Genomic DNA, 22,694 nt, shown 5'->3' on the forward strand with positions numbered 1-22,694 from the left:
CCTCTCTCCGTGCACTGCCTGGAAAAGGAAGTCTCTCACTCTTTCCTCAAGGCATCATGGGAGTTGTAATCTCTAAGGCTAGATTTCAGCGCACAGGATCTTTCCAACTGGAACACCCCCAGTAAAGTTCAGAGGCCCCTCTAGTAAAGGGGGCCTACACAGAGCTGACGTGAAACCTGAAAAAATAATACTGAGTGACCTCTGCTACTACTTCAAGCGGTGCATCGGTGGGTTGCAGTAGCTTCAGCAGCAGCTAGTATGCCATTAAGCAAATGGAGCACAAGGCTGCCATTTTGTTACAAAGCCTCATGTATGAGTACTTGAACGAAAGGCAAGTTTCCCATGCAGACACAATAACTATGTAATCTATTACCACAAGTAGCTGTTGGTTTAACAATGCATTCCAAGACCCATAGCAAACACCTTGTGTAGCTTTTTTGCTTGTTGCTGCACATTGAGCACGTTTTCAGAAAACTATCCATAATGACTCCAAGATCTCTTTCCTGAGTGGTAACAGCTGATTTAGACCCCAACATTTTGTGTGTATCATTGGAATTATATTTTCCAATGTGCATTACTTTTGCACTATCGATATTGAATTTCATCTGCCATTTTGTTGCTCAGTCACCCGTTTTTTGTGGGATTCCTTTTGTGACTCTTCACAGTCAGCTTTGGACACAACTATCGTGAGTAATTCTGTATCATACACAATTTTTGCCACTGCACTGTTCACCCTTCTTTTCCAGATCATTTATGAATATGCTGAACAGCTCTGGTCCCAGCATAGGTCCTTGGGGGACCCTGCTCTTTACCTCTCTCCATTGTGTTAAAAGGTTACCAGTTCACTTGGTTCAGATGAAGACCTAGAACATGAAAACAGAGCAATGGAAACTGTCAGAGGGCGGAGGGGTTGGTGGACATAACACAGTATCCAAATATTCTTTCCTGGTTTTTCCTGACAAACCCAGAACTCCATCAAATTACAAATGAAACATCCCAGTATGGGTGGGATGACTTCTCCAGAAGTAACCAAGCACCATCTTGACTCATTAAGTGCTGTTCAATACCAAGAAGGCATAGGTGCCAACTCCATGGGTGCTTCGGGGCTAGAGGACCCACAGGAAAAAAAATCATGGGTGTTCAGCACCCCCCAGCAGCCCCACTGATCAGCTCCTCCCCCTCTTCCCCAGCGTCTCCTGCATGCCAGCAGACCCAGTTGATCAGCACCTCGCCCTCCCTCCCAGCACCTCCTGCCTGCTGCGATCAGCTGTTTAGCAGTGTGCAGGAGGCACTGGGAGGGAGGGGGCAAAATGGGGGCCAGAAGAGGAGGTGTGGGGCTTTGGGGGAACGGATGGAGTGGGGGCGGACCCTGGGGCAGAGTAGGGGTTGAGCATCCCCGGGGAAAGTGGAAAGTTGGCATCTCTGCAAGAAGGGGAAATTTTAAAGCTGCAGGATGCATCTTCCAGGATTGACTGAGCAGTGGTTTGAGCATTGGCCTGCTAAACCCAGGGTTATGAGTTCAATCCCTGAGGGGGCCATTTGGGATCTGGGGCAAAAATTGGGGATTGGTCCTGCTTTGAGCAGGGTGTTGGACTAGATGACCTCCTGAGGTCCCTTCCAATCCTGGTATTCTATGATTCTATGACTGATCTCACCAGTTATGTGTGAAATATCATGTACCCCCAAATCAATTCTTCAGCTAATCGAATGCTCATATGCAAAGATCAAAAGCTCACCACCCTGCAAATGTTTAGCCAACAGTCTGCCCTGTATGGAGATTCCAAAAGCAGTATGGGATAAGGATCAGTGTGATGTATTTAGGAGTGATGCCCGAGACAGAGACAACACTGATAATGACTTTGATGAATAAATGTTTTCAGTCCTGCATGTCAAGGCTAACTTCCCTAGGACTAGCAAAGATCAACATCTCTTTTGACACATAAGCAATGCATCCCTGTGTTAAAAGTATAATTTTAAAAAGTTGATTTATAAATATTTTTCTCAAATACATATGTACCTAACTGTTCTGTCATGTTTGGTACCATTGTGTTTGTGGGAGAAAGGGCTTTTGAATGATACCAAATTCAACACATTTTCAATGAAATTGTGTTATCAACATTTTCACCAACCGGACAAACTGGAGCTTGGATGCAAGGGCAGCCATCCCCCCGCCATGCCACAGAGGGTGACGCCATTAAAATTATGATTCTGTAGAGTTTTGCAAATCCGTGACTTTGCTATCACTAACTCACCCATAGAATAAGATTTTATTACATTATGCTTCCAGACTAGTTAGCTCATTTAGTCTGATCTCTGTGTCAGACAGGCCATAGAATTGCATGCACTTAATCCTGTATAGATAATAAAATTGAATTTGACAAAAGGAGATAAGAAACAGCAAAAACAATGTGACTGAGTTCAGCAAATTTAGTACATCTCTTACGTCCTGATCCTTCCAACATGTAAGCAGATGAGCAGGCCCATTGATTTCAGCGGGACTATGCTTTTGTTTAAACATAAGCCTATGCCCTGTAGTTTCATGATGCTTGTTTGGATTTATGTATTTAACATTATTGAACAAATTAAGATTTTGAGATTCTAGTGTAATACCACTAGGCAGAGGGGAAAAAGTTAATGTAGTGTAGGAAATGTAATGTAACTGTATTGTTAAGAGTAATGCCATAGAATATTATTAAAGTCTGCATTCTGCATTAGGAACTGCAAGCATTGTCTCCCTATGCAGAGTCCAACTGATAGCCAAGAGAACAAGGTGTGCTGTATTGATGAATATTTTTGTCTCCTCTGTACTGATAATAGTATACAAGTTTGTATTTGATTGCAAATACATTTTTCTCTGGCTGCACAGATTTCAGACCTTCTAAAAGGTAGGACTTTAAATAAGAGCTTTATCTGACTACACCTATGTATTACTGTAAAATGAAAATAAATTGTGTAGATAATTTTGTGTTCTATGTGATGGACACCTGTGTGTGATATTTGTATAAATGGTGGTTACTCTCAAAGGCCCTGATCTTGCAATGTATTAAGTACTTACAGCTCCTTGGGTTCATAAGTGGCACCCCATTGACTTCAGTGGGGGGTCTGCATACGTGCAGGGGTCTATCCATGTGCAGTTTATTTCAAGACTGGGACATAAGCAATTTCCATGTTGTTGAGGACTATTCTTGTGCCCGCACTGCTTATTTCTTCTCTGTATTTTGACTGCTTTCCTCAAGATGTCTGTATCTTTTTTGACAACATTTAGATAGGCATTAAGGAAGAAATAGTTACAGAAAACCATTTCCTTATTGCAATAATAATAGTGCATGTCATTTAGGTATTTATTTTCATAAATATATACAATTAAAATTATTACTAGAATTAATTATTACTAGAAATATTATTTATTTTCACATAACATGTTTTCACAATTAGAAATGACATTTATTCATTGATGTTCAAAAAAAATCTCCTAATTACACCTCTGAATCTGTCCCATGGAGAAATGCTGTAGACAACACAGTTTGCTACCAATAGGTGTTGTCACAGCAAAAAAACCAAAAAATGAAAACCAAAAACAATAGCATGTGTATCTTCCAAATGTAATGCTGGCTGTGATTTACATCAAAATTCTTTGAAGTACAAAGCAAAGAGGAGCACATCTAGAGCCCAGTGACTCTTGGGAGGCATTATGGGATATAAGACTTCATGCTTTAGGGCATAGGCCATTCTGAACAACTGGGGGCTAGGAGGAAACTTTTTCTATGGGCAGGTTATTCCATACCCTACTTCAAGGTATCTGGAAGCTTCCTGTGAAGCAACTGGTAGTGGCCACTTTTGAAGACAGGCTATTGGACCAGAAGGTTTGACCTGGTATGGCAATTCTTTTGTTCCTAGAAACTGTGCAGCCATTGTGTGGAGGCTGCTACAGCCCCAAAGACTTGGTTTCCCTTTGGCCTCTGGGAAGGATGGAAAGATTCATACAGAATCAGACTCTTCAGGCCTGTGCCTAGCCCTCTCATGTCTTGCTCTCTCCCTCTTTGTGTGCTCCTGTGGAGAAAGTTCACATAGAACAGACCTCTGAAACACCTCGTGTCCTTCAGGTCAACGAGGAAGGAGGCTGGATTTAACCCAGTGGAATGTTTGATCCTACAGATGGACTAGACACAGAGATCACTATTCAATGAGATAGCATTCACAAATCTTGTCGGTGGCATTTATAGTCATAGAGTCATAGAATATCAGGGTTGGAAGGGACATCAGGAGGTCATCTAGTCCAACCCCCAACTCAAAGTAGGACCTATCCCCAACTAAATCATCCCAGCCAGGGCTTTGACAAGCCTGACCTTAAAAACTTCGAAGGAAGGAGATTCTACCACCTCCCTAGGTAACGCATTCCAGTATTTCACCACCCACCTAGTGAAAATGTTTTTCTTAATATCCAACCTAAACCTCCCCCACTGCAACTTGAGACCATTACTCCTTGTTCTGTCATCAGTTACCACTGAGAACAGTCTAGATCCATCCTCTATGGAACCCCGTTTCAGGTAGTTGAAAGCAGCTATCAAATCCCCCGTCATTGTTCTGCAGACTAAACATCCCCAGTTCCCTCAGCCTCTCCTCATAACTTATGTGTTCCAGACCCCTAATCATTTTTGTTGCCCTCCGCTGGACTCTTTCCAATTTTTCCACATCCTTCTTGTAGTGTGGGGCCCAAAACTGGACACAGTACTCCAGATGAGGCCTCACCAATGTAGAATAGAGGGGAACGATCACGTCCCTCAATCTGCTGGCAGTGCCCCTACTTATACATCCCAAAATGCAATTGGCCTTCTTGGCAACAAGGGCACACTGTTGACTCATATCCAGCTTCTCGTCCACTGTAACCCCTAGGTCCTTTTCTGCAGAACTGCTCCCGAGCTATTCGATCCCTAGTCTGTAGCGGTGCATGGGATTCTTCCGTCCTAAGTGCAGGACTCTGCACTTGTCCTTGTTGAACCTCATCAGATTTCTTTTGGCCCAATCCTCTAATTTGTCTAGGGCCCTCTGCATACTATCCCTACCCTCCAGCGTATCTACCTCTCCTCCCAGTTTCGTGTCATCTGCAAACTTGCTGAGGGTGCAATCCACACCATCCTCCAGATCATTTATGAAGATATTGAACAAAACCGGCCCCAGGACCAACCCTTGGGGCACTCCACTTGATACCGGCTGCCAACTAGACATGGAGCCATTGATCACTACCCGTTGAGACCGACAATCTAGCCAACTTTCTATCCACCTTATAGTCCATTCATCCAGCCCATACTTCTTTAATTTACTGGCAAGAATACTGTGGGAGACCGTGTCAAAAGTTTTGCTAAAGTCAAGGAACAACACGTCCACCGCTTTCCCCTCATGCACAGAGCCAGTTATCTAGTCATAGAAGGCAATTAGATTAGTCAGGCATGACTTGCCCTTGGTGAATCCATGCTGACTGTTCCTGATCACTTTCTTCTCGTCTAAGTGCTTCAGAATTGATTCCTTGAGGACCTGCTCCATGATTTTTTCAGGGACTGAGTTGAGGCTGACTGGCCTGTAGTTCCCCAGATCCTCCTTCTTCCCTTTTTTAAAGATGGGCACTACATTAGCCTTTTTCCAGTCGTCCGGGACCTCCCCCGATTGCCATGAGTTTTCAAAGATAATGGCCAATGGCTCTGCAATCACATACACCAAGTCCTTTAGCATTCTCTGATGCAGCACATCTGGCCCCATGGACTTGTGCTCGTCCAGCTTTTCTAAATAGTCCCGAACCACTTCTTTTTTCACAGAGGGCTGGTCACCTCCTCCCCATGCTGTGCTGCCCAGTGCAGCAGTCTGGGAGCTGACCTTGTTTGTGAGGACAGAGGCAAAAAAAGCATTGAGTACATTAGCTTTTTCCACATCCTCTGTCACTAGGTTGCCTCCCTCATTCAGTAAGGGGCCCACACATTCCTTGACTTTCTTCTTGTTGCTAACATACCTGAAGAAACCGTTCTTGTTACTCTTAACATCTCTTGCTAGCTGCAACTCCAGGTGTGATTTGGCCTTCCTGATTTCACTCCTGCATCCCCGAGCATATTTTTATACTCCTCCCTGGTCATTTGTCCAATCTTCCACTTCTTGTAAGCTTCTTTTTTAGTTTAAGATCAGCAGGGATTTCACTGTCAAGCCAAGCTGGTTGCCTGCCATATTTTCTATTCTTTCTACACATCGGGATGGTTTGTCTCTGTAACCTCAATAAGGATTCTTTAAAATACAGCCAGCTCTCCTGCGCTCCTTTCCCCCTCATGTTGTTCTTCCAGGGGATCCTGACCATCTGTTCCCTGAGGTTGTCAAAGTCTGCTTTTCTGAAGTCCATGGTCCGTATTCTGCTGCTCTCCTTTCTTCCCTGTGTCAGGATCCTGAACTTGACCATCTCATGGTTGACCATCCACTTTTGCTTCCACTACTAATTCTTCCCTGTTTATGAGCAGCAGGTCAAGAAGACCTCTGCCCCTATTTGGTTCCTCCAGCACTTGCACCAGGAAATTGTCCCCTACACTTTCCAAAAACTTCCTGGATTGTCTGTGCACCTCTGTATTGCTCTCCCAGCAGATATCCGGGTGATTGAAGTCTTCCATAAGAACCAGGGCCTGCGATCTAATAACTTCCGGAAGAAAGCCTCGTCCACCTCATCCCCATGGTCCGGTGGTCTATAGCAGACTCCCACCATGACATCACCCTTGTTGCTCACGCTTCTAAACTTAATCCAGAGACACTCAGGTTTTTCTGCAGTTTCATACCAGAGCTCTGAGCAGTCATACTGTTCCCTTACATACAATGAAACTCCCACACCTTTTCTGCCCTTTTGAATTTCTACACACTAAGGGTATGTCTGTAGTGCAATATAAACCCCATGACTGGCAAGTCTCAGAGCCCTGGTCATCTACAGCTTGGGCTGTAGGGCTAAAAATAGCACTGTAAATGTTCGGGCTCAGATGGAGACTGGGGTGTGAGATTTGCCTCATAGATCTTTTATTATGGTGTAGACACAATCTAAGGGTATGTCTACACTACGAAATTAGGTCGAATTTATAGAAGTCGTTTTTTTAGAAATTGTTTTTATATATTCGAGTGTGTGTGTCCCCACAGAAAATGCTCTAAGTGTATTAAGTGCATTAACTCGGCGGAGTGCTTCCACACTACCGAGGCAAGTGTCGACTTCCGGAGTGCTGCACTGTGGGTATCTATCCCACATTTCCCGCAGTCTCCGGAAATGAGATTCAAAAGTTTACGGTTCTTTTCCTGTCTACCTGGCCAGTGCATCTGAGTTGAGAGTGCTGTCCAGAGTGGTCACAAGGGAGCACTCTGGGATAGCTCCAGGAGGCCAGTACCATCAAATTGTGTCCACAGTACCCCAAATTTGACCCGGCAAGGCCGATTTAAGCGCTAATCCACTTGTCGGGGTGGTGTAAGGAAATCAATTTTAAGAGCCCTTTGAGTAAAAAAAAAGGGCTTCATCGTGTGGACGGGTGCAGGTTTTCATCGATTTAACGCTGCTAAATTTGACCTAAAGTCCTAGTGTAGACCAGGGCTAAGTAGAGCTGAACAACCCCCCACCCCCACAGTTTGAATATGCATTTTCCAGGGGATCCCCACCCCCCATCAAGTTAGTGAAAACTTCATTATAAACTCAATCAGAATTCTTCAATCAGCTCTCTAACGGGCAGAAAAAAACCAGAAAACTTTAATAGAAAACTTTTAGGATTTTCCCCCCAATCAAATTAAAATTTAGGGGAAGAAAAGTAGTAGAAATGTTTAAACTTGGAAAATGTCTTCAACTCTAATACTCCATAATATAAAAATAAAATATCTGTGTCTTTCCTGTTCATGTGTGCATATCCCTAAAGCACAGTGGAGGAAATATCTTCAGTTATTACACTCTACCTCTGGAGAGGAATTAACTTGCCTTTAATTCCAAATGACTTCAAATACAAAATAAAGCACAATTTAAAATACACACTTTTTGGCCTTTCCTGTCTTTTATGTTAAGTTTCTCATGCTATTTTTAAATTCCACTCACCACTTTTTCGTCTGATGCCCTAACTGAATCAGGAATCTAAGATCCGGAGTTCAGCGAGACCATTGTTTTAAATTAAACAGACAAAATAAGTGGTTTCCCTAAAAACAGAAACCAGGTGAAAACACTCAAAATAGCTACACTCAACTCACACACTCAAGTTTCCTTTAGTTTCAGTTCACAAGAGGAATCCAGGGAAAATCAAATGTCTAGTACACAGTTAATGTGAAGTTTTCAAGTGATCTGAGAGGCTCAGGGGAGGTAAGTCCTTTACATTGTTTGCTGCAACTGCAGTTGTGAACTGCTGAGGCAAAGATCTCCACTGACACTCAAAAAGGCACAAGCTTTATTTCAGTGACTGTGATTCTCTTTGCGACTGAGATCAGGAATTATACTCTGATCTTTTCAGTACTATCTAGAAAATTGCTCTTTATCCTAGAGCAATTGCTATTGTGGATATATCTTAAGATCAGCAACACTTATCATATGTTTAAATAAACATGATATGGAAACAAACAGTCTAAAAGCTGAGTTACTTTGAGGTTATTAAGCAAACCACCAACTTGTTTTGTGTCACAACAATGTGAAAGTTTCTGTTTTTCTTCTGTTTTGTAGTTTAATTGTATGTCAGCTGCCCCCAACTGAAATCTACCAAGGCTGTCATTAGTAGTACATCATTCAACTGATATTTATTAACATAATGAACAAAACATGCGTGGGTGTCTTTACAATTACAGAAGAGGACGTTGTTATATATATTCTCTTCTGTATACATATATACAGAACAACATTCTCTTCTGTGTGTGTGTGTGTGTGTATATATATATAAAATGGCATATATCCTGTTGCTCAAGTTCTCAATTCCGAATATGACTATTATTTCAAAGCAATATACATATTTTACCTAACTGTAGGAATTAAATGTGGCTTAGCCGCAAAGAGTCCTGTGACACCTTATAGACTAACAGACGGATTGGGGCATAAGCTTTCGTGGGTGAATACCCACTTCGTCGGATGCATGTGGTGGAAATTTCCAGAGGCAGGTATAAATATGCAATCAAGAATCAGGCTAGGGATAACGAGGTTAGTTCAATCAGGGAGGTTGAGGCCCTCTTCTAGCAGTTGAGGTGTGAACACCAAGGGAGGAGAAACTGCTTTTGTAGTTGGCTAGTCATTTCTTTGTTTAATCCTGAGCTGATGGTGTCAAATTGCAAATGAACTGAAGCTCAGCAGTTTCTCTTTGAAGTCTGGTCCTGAAGTTTTTTTTGCTGCAGGATGGCTACCTTTAAATCTGCTACTGTGTGTCCAAGGAGGTTGAAGTGTTCTCCTACAGGTTTTTGTATACTGCCATTTCTAATATCAGATTTGTGTCCATTTATCCTTTTACGTAGGGACTGTCCAGTTTGGCCAAAGTACATAGCAGAGGGGCATTGCTGGCACATGATGGCATATATTACATTGGTGGACATGCAGGTGAATGAACCAGTGATGGTGTGGCCGATCTGGTTAGGTCCTGTGATGGTGTATCTGGTGTAGATATGTGGGCAGAGTTCGCATTGAGGTTTGTTGCATGAATTGGTTCCTGAGTTAGAGTTACTATTGTGCGGTGTGTAGTTGCTGGTGAGAAGATGCTTCAGGTTGGTGGGTTGTCTGTGAGCGAGGACTAACCTGCCTCCCAAGGTCTAGGGATCGTTGTCCAGGATGGGTTATAGATCACTGATGATGCGTTGGAGAGGTTTTAGCTGAGGACTGTAAGTAATGGCCAGTGGAGTTCTGTTGGTTTCTTTCTTGGGCTTCTCTTGCAGCAGGAGGCTTCTGGGTACACGTTTGGCTCTGTTGATCTGTTTCCTTGTTTCCTCATGTGGGTATCATAGTTTTGAGAATGCTTGGTGAAGATCTTGTAGGTGTTGGTCTCTGTCTGAGGGGTTGAAGCAAATGCGGTTGTACCTCAGCACTTGGCTGTAGACAATGGATCGTGTGGTGTGTCCGGGATGGAAGCTGGAGGCATGAAGGTAGGCATAGTGGTCAGTGGGTTTTTGGTATAGGGTGATGTTAACATGACCGTCACTTATTTGCACCGTGGTGTCTAGGAAGTGGACCTCCCGTGTAGATTGGTCCAGGCTGAAGTTGATGGTGGGGTGGAAGCTATTGAAATCGTGCTGAAATTCTTCCAAGGTTTCCTTCCCAGGGGTCCAGATGATGAAGACGTCATCAATGTAGAGTAGGTAGAGAAGGGGCGTGAATGGATGAGAGCTGAGGAAATGTTGTCCCAGGTCAGCCATAAAAATGTTGGCATATTGTGGGGCCATGCGGGTGCCCATAGCGGTGCCACTGGTCTGGCGGTATAGATTGTCACCAAATTTGAAATAATTTTGCATGAGGATAAAGTCACAGAGCTCAGCAACCAGTTGTGCTGTGGCATCATCAGGGATACTGTTCCTGACAGCTTGTAGTCCATCTGTGTGTGGGATGTTTGTGTAGAGATCCTCTACATCCATGGTGGCTAGGATGGTGTTTTCTGGAAGATCACCAATGCACTGTAGTTTTCTCAGGAAATCAATGGTTTCACGGAGACAGCTGGGAGTGCTGTTGGCGTAAGGTCTGAGTAGAGAGTCCACATATCCAGACAGTCTTTCAGTGAGATGTGGCGTCCAGGATTTCCGGGTTTGTGGATCTTGGGTAGAAGATAGAATAACCCCGGTCGGGGTTCTAAGGGTATGTTGATTTGTTCCTGTGTTAGTGTAGGGAGTGTCCTGAGTAGATGGTGCAGTTTCTTAGTGTATTCCTCAGTGGGATCTGAGGAAAGTGGCCTGTAGAATTTGGTATTGGAGAGTTGTCTGGCAGCGTCCTTTTGGTAGTCAGACCTGTTCATGAAGACAACAGCACTTCCTTTATCAGCCTCTTTGATTATAATGTCAGGGTTGTTTCTGAGGCTGTGGATGGCATTGCATTCTGCACGACTTAGGTTATGAGGCAAGGAATATGGTTTTTCCACATGTTGTTTTTCCAAATGTGGCTTAATTTATCATATGAGTTGCACAAATGAAATACTCTCCTTGAGAAGCCATCTACCCTACTCAGAGACTACTGGCTTGGTTCATTTGAGTGGAAACGTCAAGTGAATTTCATTTGCTCTTAAAGCTTTCACTCTAACAAAGATTTAATGTGGACAGTAAAATAGACAATGCTTGTCTGTCTGCCAATTAGTCAATGTATTACTGGTTAAATTATATACTTTTATGTACTAATGTTAATCTCCATCTAATATGCTGGTTGGGGGAGAGTAATACCCTTCCCCACCCAAACAGAAAAAAACATATTTTGCTAATACCCTAAGTGTTATGATTAATGATATCATGTTACAGGTTTACACAAATGTAGGTTTTGCTATCTTGAATATCAGTACATGAAGTCCTCCCTGGGACTTGGGATGCTTACAAACATGCTTAAACTTGACCTATCTTTACACATCAATAAGGAGAATAATAGATGGTGAACTGTGACATGCCAAGGTCCTATATATATAATTACAGGGGGAAAAAAAAACTGGGTTAAAAGGAAGTTATGGAGGAGGCAAAGCCAAGCATTAAAAAGTTAGAAACTGCCAGGTAAGGTTGCCAGTGCAACTGGAACTATAGTTTCTTGTGCACATGCATTCTGAGATAGTCGAAAGCAAACTGCTATGTGAAAAACAGATGGGCAATGGTGATATTTGACCTTTTGTAATTTGGCCAAATCAGATGTATTTTCAAGGAGACAGCAAAAAGCAATCTTCTCATCTTCGTTGCCAAATGTCAAGGTTCGGCTGCAAACCACTGAGGCAGTAATGTTGTTTATAAAAGGTTGCACCATGGTGACCAGTCTGATCTAGTGCTCAAAGGGGCAGAGTTCCATAGTTGGGACCAATGGAGCTGCATAGTGAGCGGAGGAGCTCATACAAATGACTTCTCTGGCCTTAGAACTGTCTTTTCTCCCAAGTGCTTGAGTCAGAGTTCCTTCAGGAAGAATGGGAGGGGAGGAAGAGGGAGATTTGTTACTCCAAAGAAAGAGACACAAATTTACCTTGGAATGACTTGCTGTGGGCATTTCTTCTCTTCTCCCACCATTTGCCAAGGCAATGGGGAAGATTTATTCTCTCTGGCTGAAAGTTCAGTTTTGGTGCTTGGTCTGCTGTCACAGTCTGCCTCTCTTCTGACTCAGCCCTCCAACCAGGCCACATGTATAAGTCCACCTCTTTAGAGGTATATAAGGAGTCCAGCAACTGGGTTTCTCTATGGGTTGGTTGAGGGGCTCCAGGCCTTCCCTAGGTTGAGGTCTCGCAATCTTGACCCTTCTGTCCTTAGGGCCTTCTCTCATCTAGATTCCCAATATCAGGGAAAGACATGTGTGTGAGTAGGGGAGCCCAGGCCCACCCCGGCCACCAAGTTTCAATCCAGGGCCGGGTGGTAAGGCGTGCAACCATAAGTGCTATACTGCTGCCTCCCTGGATCACTTTCTACCTGTCCCTTTCCCAGGAAATAAAATAAAGACATTAAATAACTGAATTCAGAGGTAAAGTCTCTGACCTTCTGAGTGCCATGAATCTCTTCTCCATTGGTTTGATAAAGTTGCTACAGCAAGGCCCCAGGAGCACAGACAGTAAGTAGGTCAGTTCACCTCCACCATTTGTTCTCTTATTGAGCTGGTCTTCTCCTCTTTTAAGCTCCTCCAGCCCTTGAATGCTTTACAGTTATGGTGGTGTTGCCTAGACCCAAAGTAACTCTTTAACCCCTTCCTTTCTGGTGCAGGGTTTTTATATCCCATGAAAGCCCCACATACTGTTCATTAGGGAAAATACACTCCAATGCAAGAAGGTCCATGCAAGAGATTATTTATCCATCATCTTTTTCTCTTACTATGGTTGCATTAGGAGCCCTATCTGACCTTTATTAAGTCAATGGCTAAGCTAGTTTGGATTTTGATGGGAGCAGGATCCCGCAGTAGTAAGGTATTTGGTTCTGCAGTCACATGCTTAGTTGGGCATGTGCAAAGCCCTCCTTGACTTCAATGTCTATTGCCTATCTGCATATCAGATCCCATTGCATGATGGGGAGCCTGTAGGAGGCTTAGGGCCTTGTGTGGCTTTTCTGCTCTGGGGCTGATTTCAGCCATTCCCCAGTTATCAGTGGAGGTATGCAACGTTTAAAGAATTTTTTCATATCTGTTTTTTCCCCTTCACTTTGACTTCACTGAGCACTAAGGTCCCTGCACCCGCACAGAGCTCTTGGCAGTAATGAGGGCTAAAGAGCCAAATCATCTGTTATAAACCATTTAAAAAAAAACAAAACTCTCATCTAAATATAGGTTTCAGAGTAGCAGCCGTGTTAGTCTGTATCTGCAAACAGAAAAGGAGGACTTGTGGCACCTTAGTCTCTAAGGTGTCTAAGGTGCCACAAGTCCTCCTTTTCTTTCATCTAAATATGATTCAACTTTTTCCACAGGGGGTGTCTGATTTTGATCAGAGTTCCTTGTGCATGTTCAGAAATACGGCTTTCCTACATTTAGAGTGCAGTTGACTCCAATGGGGCAGATTAAGGCAATCTGCAGCCCTCAGCACACCACAACACGAGTCCCCTACAACCCCACCTTGCAAGCCCCCCTCTTTGTGTCACAGACTGGTGAGTGTGTTGCTGGTTCCCCTCTGTCCAATATGTGGATATTAGTTTGTTACAGCCCCAGCTAGAGAGCTTTACATCAAGCTCCAACAATTTGTGCTTTTTAGCTTTGAAGGGTCCCAGTTCAAGTCCGGGTGTGTTTGCTAAGATGTCTGCCATCACACTTGTAACCTGAGAGTAACTGGGGCCGCTGGCCCTCTTCCTTTCTAAAAAGGCAGGGAAAGGGTTCTGTTCTCCCCACCAGGAGGGGCAGAAGCAACCTTCTTTTCTTTCTCCAAAACCTAGAAATACAGGGGTGGCAGCAAAGTGAGGACCCAGTATCTACCCCAGCAACTGGTGTGTAACTGCTTGGTTGATAGGCCAGGACTTCTGCACTCTTCTCCTGGCACAGAGAGAGCCCTCTGTTAGGATGGTATCCCTGAAGTCCCCTAAAGCAGTGCATCATGGAGTCATCACCTCAGAGGGACGAACAGGGCTTCAGTTTTCACCTATCACAGAGGTATTGTTTTAGGCTTTCTGCAGACTCAGGCAGACAACTCTTCTTATTGTTTATTGTATGTATTATCAGAGCACCCAAGGGCTCACTACGAATGGGCCCCATTGTGCTAGGCACTATACAAACAGAGTCCTTGCCCCCTAAAGACCTTTCATTCTCAATAGAGAAGACCGATACAGGGTAGGGGAAAAGGCTAGAATTTACAAACAGAGCAATCGGTGTGATGGTAGCAAATGGCATGTTAGTTTCATGATTTTTTTTAAAATCTTTCTGCTTTGAGTTGGGTTTTGTTAAAAGGGGTTTAGCTAGAAGGAAAAACAAAGGAAGGTGTAGCTGAGAAGGGGGATAAGGCAGAGAACAAGAGGGAGGAAAGCATCAAAGGGAAGTGTGGTGATGCTGAGTGAAAAGACAGTGAGAGCAGCAAGGGAGTTCTTTTATTTCCTTATTTTTAATTAAAGCTAAGAATTTGATATAATCATGACCCCAGGAGTAGAGCCATAGGCCTGGGTGCTATAGTGCCTATGTATAACTTAATCTGGGGCTGCTCACAGGGCATAAAGTTAACCACACTCCAAGGTCTTTGTTGGATCAAAGCCTAAAGAACTTAACTGAGATGATATATGATTTACTCACGTACACAGCTTCTCAAGTTCACAGGGTTCTCTTGAAGACTGCAATGTAGACATGAGGAATGTAATTCTAGGAAAATACTGATGTCTGGATTGTTTAAAATATTTCATCTGTTTCCCTTTGCTCACTCAGTGCCATTTGCTTGGTAATGTGATGCTCTTATGGTAATTGTAATGCAATGCAATAACGATATAACCAAATATTTAATTGTTCATATAGAAATGTGAAAAGTCATTTTATATGAGTTAATGCTGAAGTTTTATTAATTCATGTTTAAATTCTACAAATTCAACATAAGCAGGTCTGGCACTGTACTATTAATGATTAGAATAAAAATACATAAATAAAATGAGGGCAACTTATCTGTTTTGCAAAAGAGGGTTTTTAAATTGATCTACACTACTGAGATTACTAGGAGCTCTTTATAAATAACTAGTGAAAAATTAGTTGGCATTTTATGGCTTTCCTGGCCTTGAAGTGGAGACAAATTCTCCTAGACTAGATCCTGCCCACACTTAAGTATGCACAGGATCAGAGCCTTCGAAGTTTAATTTAAGGATCCATAGATATCTAGCGTTGGGTATAACCTAAAAATCTCCCATTTGTAGCGTTTCAGCTTGCTGCTGTACAATGCATACTCTCTTACAGCGAAGTTTAAGTTTGCATTAGTAATATTTGATATGCATCACTGGTTTGCTTTCACATCATGTGACAGTGGCCCAGCTTTACAATGCCAAGAGTGGTGGTATTTATCAAATTATGAAGTCATGAGAAAAGAAGGAAATATTAAACAATATTTACATAGTTTATAGAGGCTGTACTGATGGTGAGAAACAGGCTTTAATTTTAAGCAAAAGGTCGTTGTTTTTTGGCGGGGAAAGCGGGGGAGGAAATCACAAAATATACTGTAGTAAAGGAGGAGCTTCTTCCCATACTATTACCCTGAATCAATTTAATCTGATAGAACTACTGGTTTAGGTACAATTAGAACAATATAATTCCCCAAGTACAATGGGCCTCCCCAATAACTGGCAATTAAAACAGGCAATAGTCCTTTTAAAATACACTGTTGGTGCAAGCCTACTTCCACTGAAGTCAATGTCAGAATTTCCACTGAGTTCAACATGTCCAGGATTTCACCAAGTGCATCTCTTAACAACTTGTACTTCTCTAGCTAGGTTACAAAGAGAGACTTTTTAAAAAAATCTCTTTTCCAGTTCACTTTTGTTTTCTGCCACTGTTATCTTAGTGTGTCACAGCAGGATTCACCTACCCCATAGAATGGTGTAGTCGATTATTCATTCTTCTCTCATAGTTCTGCATCGTGGTTTCCACAAAAAATCTGATTTATGCCTTCCCCTCCTCCCCTCTTTTTTTTTTTAACAATTCTGCATGACATTCTGGAATAATTGTATCTTACAATCTGTCTGATTTTTTGACTTAAGCTTTAAGTAGTAATGGCATTCTAGTAATGACACTTATTTAGTTCTCTTTAGTTCTCTAAGAAATAATTCAGTCAGAGGCTTCTATCACATTTTCTATTCTCACACTGGATAGAATATTTATGAATCATTTTCCATTTTTTCCCCCGCTGGCTTCCTCCTGATGATGAAGACAATAACAGATTTTTATAGGGTTCCAGTTCAGAGTTTAAGCTCATTTGGGGCTGGTTAAATGCTTATGGAGCAAACTATCCCATCCCACATAGAACTACCATTAACCTGCCAGCTATGATTATCTTGAAAGAACCTGAGATGCCTTTGTATCCCCACAAAGAATGGAAATTTACATTCTGAAATTAAAAAAAAGCATAAAATCTTCTGTAAGTAGAGTATGGTAAACTGGCAGCCCTCTCTGGGAAGTGAGTAATGGACAGTACTCAAGAGCAGCCATTTTTTACTTGTAAATTGAAACAATATGTTTCTACTTAGAGCAATTCTGTTTCTATATTTCAGAACTCTGTAAAGGTCACAGATTCCCATGAAGGGCCTCATTGTGCATCACTTGTACACTCAAAACTCTCCTTGAAGGCAAGTTTGTGGAGCTGTACCAAGGAATGTAGAAGTCAAGGGGAAGATGGGTGCACAAGAAATACAAATTTGGTTCTCCGAAGAAGCTTAAGAGAGTGTATCAAATTAATACCATATTAATAATCAAATGTGTATGGCCCAATTCTGATAAATTTACTCACATTTGAGAAGTAAGGTACTAGTCAATGTAAATAAGTATATCAGTGTCAGGGCCTGATTGATCAAAATAAAATACAATTCATTTAAAAAAAATTTGGACTAGATAATCATACTTACTATAAACCATAGACATAGACGTGATGCAGTAGTGGTATAAGGATGTACAAACAGTATTGTGCCATTTTAATGCAGTCATCCTAACCTGACATTGGTTCTTCAGATTAACAGTAATTAACATCACTTAACTGTTCATATTTGGCTTACAGTATGTCTCAATGTTATGTGTTGGGAACTGTAAAAGATGCATGATTGTGCTATTTCTGTTCAAGTTGTTTCTAATTAATAACTTCACTGTCCAGTGTTCTTTCAATAAGGGTACCTTCTGTAGCACTTTAATAATTTAAGGGATAGAGAAATCAATGTTTCAATCAAACCGAATGATGCATGTAAAAATAGAGGTAACAGTTTTTTGCTGGAGTAGATGAAATCTTTCTCTCTCCTACACTTCCTCCACACCCCAGATCTCAGGCATCCAGGTAGGAATCATGAGCTTTCATCAGGGCTGAGAACTATAAATAAACCTCAATATAATATAAATATTAGCTTAGCATTTCCTGGCATCACCCCAGAAAATTTGCCATAAGATAATGTTCAAATAAAACTCTAAGAGATCCTAGATAATGCAGCAACCTCCCACCTCTGCCGTATTGGTTTACATTGAATGACTAAGTCCTGGTATGGCTTTGATCCTTTCAGTTCCATATGTAATGAATTCCCGCTGTTTTCACTACAAGTTGCAATTCTACAATAGAACATACTTTGCTCTTGACTCGAAAATAACTAAAGTTTGAGGTCTTTCCTGAAGAATTAGTGGTCTTGTTCATTAGCAAAAAGCGAGTTGCTACCAATTAGAGTTGAAATTCAGTAGCAGAAAGCTTGAGGCATGTAACATCCCATTCATTTATGAACTGCAGGGTTGGTTCCTGTTTTGCAGAAGAGCTGCAAATAACCAGAGAAACTATTCAGGGAGAATATCCACACAGCTCTACCATGTTTTTAATAAGATACATTTTATACTTAAATACCCCCCAAAATCTGTAGCATAAATGAAGAGAAGAGTTATCACAATGAACCCTTAAAATAATAGGGAGTCAAAGTTCTTTAGAGTAGTGTGAAAATCTCTGTAGTACACATACAAATTTGGCTGTGATCTACTACATCAAGTAGCCAAAACACACCTGGCAACATGCTAGGCTTAGTCAGAGGGTCATACACTGAAAAGTTCCTCTCACCTTGAATTTCACAGGCTACCTTTGTAGCAGGTTGACTGAAATGACCTATTTTTTTTTAAGTCCAGACATTTGCATGTCTGAGTTGTATTCAATTAGTTCTTAGGTGATGGGGTGCTCTGGACAGTGAGTCCTTGCTTTCCATTTGTAAAGTTCCTGCTTCCAAAGTTAGATGTAAACCATCTCCTATAGACACCTGTGGCAAAGTTTGTAATAGAAAGTGTATAAACCTAGACCTATCAAAAGAAAAACATGTCTTCCTCCCTGCTCCCTGAGACTTGAAATCTTTATGTGATAGAGAAAAGCTCTTGATAGCAAAACTGATAAAGAGGAAACATTTTACATGTGGTAAAGCTCTATTAAACTGATCTGAAAGTAATATAGTATTACATAATATTTATCATATTGGGGTTGTTTGAATATGATTTTCATTGTTTCCTAAGCATCATTCTACACAGAATTTGGTCACTGCTTATGTATTGTGAATGGTACCCATTATTGAAAGGTAGTCTGTATTTGTACTAATACAGAGAATGCCAGTTTAGAAATGAGCCTGATTGCATGGTTCATTTTGTTCTCCTTTGTAGAGCCAGGCTGCGGCCCACTACAAAGGCACTAAACATGCCAAGAAGCTCAAAGCACTGGAAGCCATGAAAAATAAGCAGAAATCTGTTACTACCAAGGACAGCGCAAAGACTTCCATCACTACCAATACCATCAATGCCAGCTCTGACAAAACAGGTTAAGCGATAATCTTTGTTGTTTTTTTTTTTATTTTTCTTGTTTAACTCCATGTCTGTTTGGTTATGTGCTTGCCACATTGATTCATGCTTGATCCATCTTTCTGTGCAATATTGATTTTGTTCTTCTTTTCAACACACTTGTGAGAGTAAAATAGTCATGTAACTGACTTCTCTTTTGTGAAAAGAGGCTTGGCATTCTTTTAGGTTAGAATGCATACATATGACTCAAGTAATATTTATGGCAAATGAACTATTAAATACGAACTGCTCTAAATCTTGTTGTTTGTATGCAGTGTCTCTCTACACAATTACCTATGGCACATTTGTTTTAACTACAAACAATGCAGCAAATTACACTAATTGTGTCTAGGAGCCTCTGATAAAAGCATTGTTGGTAAAAGAGATACTGTCATAAATTTCAAGCATTGCATTATTATTTAAAGTGCATGATTTTGATCTGGGTAATAGCTGTATAACCTCCACTCCACATAAACAGGTAAGTGTTATTGATCCCCATTATTATGCTAAACTGAGTCTTCATACTGAAATAATAATCTTTAAATTATTGCTTGGGGGCTAGGTTTTTTCCTTGCAACCAAAACCCATGCAAGTATCAGGTGAAGTCAATGGGATTCAATTAACCTGACATTTTAAATATAGGCTACTGTATTGGACATTTCAAAGGAAGGATGTAAGTTTATAGAAGATAGTTTTAGTTGTTCACAAGAAATAATTGCTCTTACATTTCTCTGCAATGTACGTACTGTGTGCAACTTATGAGATGCATACACAAAGTCTTACAGAAAAAAAATGCATGATGAGCAAATAATGTATAATATTCTGGTGTTGCTGCTGAGAGCTGCTCATCTGGAACAAATTCTCCTGTGTCAGTTGGGGCTGTAAATAGAAATGTACAAACAACTGAAAGAGTTACAACAAAATATAAGTATCATATAAACATGCATTTAATTCTTTTTGTAAGGTCTTTGTTAGAAGACATATGGTAACGGCACTATGTGTGTTATGGGAAATTCATGTTATAATTGTGGTTCAAAAATCAAGGTGGGTTTTTTCATACTTGTCATATGCCTGAACTTGGCACAAGGGGCGCCTATAAAGGGCTTCCTGTTGCATCATGAGATTTCTCTAATACTGAATGTAGCCAATTTTTCAGTGACATTAAAAGCATTAATAATTGTGGAACAGTGGGGGGAAGGAAGGGGAGTACTGAAACAGTTACAAAAAATACAAAGCTAAACTAAAACTTAAACATAGTTTTAAATGTTGGGCTTTTCTTACTTGTTAGTGAACTGAATATTCTGTTGGTATGTCGAGAGTGCGTTTTGTGCAAAGGACTGACTTATTGCTTTATAAATGATCATGGCAGATTTCTTATAGACAAGGGAGGAAGACAAAAGTGAAATATTTACTTTTAATTGTTAAAAAGTTTTGCCTGCATTGTTTTGTTTTGTTTTATTTGTCTGAGGCAGACATTTGTTTGGAGGATGATCCAAAGCACATCAAAATTAGTGTGAGTCTTACCATTGACTTTATGGGGCTTTCAGCAGGCCCCTGAAGTGTTTTATGATCTGCTGTATATCTGAACTCAGTATTTTGAGTCTGTGATTATATCAGCATACAAGAAAGAAAACTGCACAGTAATGGTTGCAAAGGAAAGCACTGGCCTGGGGAGATGTTCCTTTCACTTTCAGATCTCATTTATAACTTGCTGGAGACAGTCCATAAATTAGGTATATATCTATGTGAACAATGTGCCTTTGGTGATTGATTGAGCATTCTGTACTATCTTTGCCACTGGGGCCATTCCAGTGATTTAATTTTAATTACGTTACATTGATATGCCAATGACCCATCCATGACCCCAAACTCACAAACCCCTAACTATCTGGGTAAGTTTACTCATGTGAGAAGTACCATTGAGTTCATCCACGCTTCTCACAGAGCTGAAGTTATGTGTGTATAACTGTTTGCAATAATGAGGACTATGTTGCTATGATAATATCATATTAGTGTGAAAATAGGGATTGGTCATGGAGTCTTGGAAAGGAGAAGGAAGAAGAAGAGAAAATGCTGATTGAAAGATCTGATTGTAAAAGTACCTCTGCCGAGGAAGAATCTGTTTCGAGGGATGCTGGCATGATGCCAACAAACCAAAAGCCAAGGCAGCAGGAAATACATTAAGATCAACTAGAAAAAAAACCAAATATAATGATAGAATTATTTTCACGAAATATTACAAACCCTAGCCAACTGTTGTCATTTAAAGATACGATGCAAACAAAAACTCACCAGGCTTGCTCTTCTGTCACCCCTAAAATGTATCAGCCAAAAGAAGGATCACCTGTGGACATTTGGAGCCCAATTCTGCACTCTGGATTTCTACTGGCGTAACTGAGAGCAGAACTGAACCTTCTTATTTAAACACAATTTATATAGAAAACATCATCTGCAGTAGCAAAAGAAAAACAGTACAAAGATTTTGGGTAGCCAAGTGGCTGACATTTCCCAGCAAAAGCAGGACTATTTGGACTCATTATCTGCAGGATTATTTGAATTTTCTTTTCAGTTGCCCTCCATTCCATGCGGGTTTCATAGAACTCTTCCGAATACAAATATTTTAGGAAAGGCAAAGAGAGGCTTTTGGACCACATATATGTATTCTGAGAATGTTGGCCATAAAAAGCATGTACACTGAGATTCACATCACTGACCTGAGAGAATGTGTTGCTATTCCATATGGTTTCATTAATTATTATACAGTCCATGATTTTGAGTACTAGTCCCTCCTCACATGGTCATTTGGAAATAGTTTTTTTCTACAACTTTATGAAGCGGTACACAGAAGATTAATGCATGATCTCAAGTAAGCCTAGAAGGGGTCATGTTCACAACACCACTAATACATCATGTACAACAGTGGCTAAATGGTGGATTACATGTCAGTCATAGCACATTCCTCAAGATTTCAGTTCACTGGTTCTACTTACCCTGTGCAACACCTACATCAGGAAACCTGCAGTGCCATGCAATAAAGATTATGAAAAAGACCACATCATATATAACCTGATGCAGGAGCTGAAGCAGCAATTTGTTACGTTGCTTCTCCCTAAAGTAATTTGTAAGGCAGTGGTATCAACATGTCTTAGTGCAATAAATAATGGAGACTATGCATCTTACTATACAAAGCACACAGCTTAAAAACTTGGACAAATGATGGCACTGCATAATAAGGGTGGAAAGCAAGATCTGCAGACATTTTGCTCATTCTGTGAAGGTCAGTAATATCTTAACCTATCTGAATAACTTTTAAAATCAATGGGAGGCTTCAACTAGTTAGTCTAAATGAGTGAGATTCTTTTGAGCAGCAAAGTGCTATGCATGGATGTACTGGCAATCACAACAATTTGAAAGGAAGATGCCCTGATCTCAACATATTGGAACTTTGTTGGCAGTTTACTTAACATCCATAGAGCAGCTTTACTGTAAAAATAAGAAGTGAATTTGAATCTCAAGGTGATGCTAAATTCACACTGATACGGAAACAGCAATTAATATTCTTTCCCTCTGATGAATCTGTGGAATGTTTGAGAGG

The 22,694-nt window shown here is 41.0% G+C and overlaps 1 protein-coding gene across 5 annotated transcripts in view; it reads left to right on the forward strand.

The window, feature by feature from the left end:
- ZNF385D (zinc finger protein 385D) overlaps positions 1 to 22,694 on the forward strand; it is a 623,117-nt gene that overhangs the window by 513,598 nt on the left and 86,825 nt on the right. For all 5 annotated transcript variants that reach the window (XM_073333495.1, XM_073333496.1, XM_073333497.1 and 2 more), the window contains one exon: positions 18,926 to 19,079. In XM_073333495.1, the coding sequence (XP_073189596.1) occupies positions 18,926 to 19,079 (154 nt within the window). The remainder of the gene's footprint in view (positions 1 to 18,925; positions 19,080 to 22,694) is intronic.

The sequence above is a fragment of the Lepidochelys kempii genome, chromosome 2 (genome assembly GCF_965140265.1).
Source record: "Lepidochelys kempii isolate rLepKem1 chromosome 2, rLepKem1.hap2, whole genome shotgun sequence".
Taxonomy (NCBI): domain Eukaryota; kingdom Metazoa; phylum Chordata; order Testudines; family Cheloniidae; genus Lepidochelys; species Lepidochelys kempii.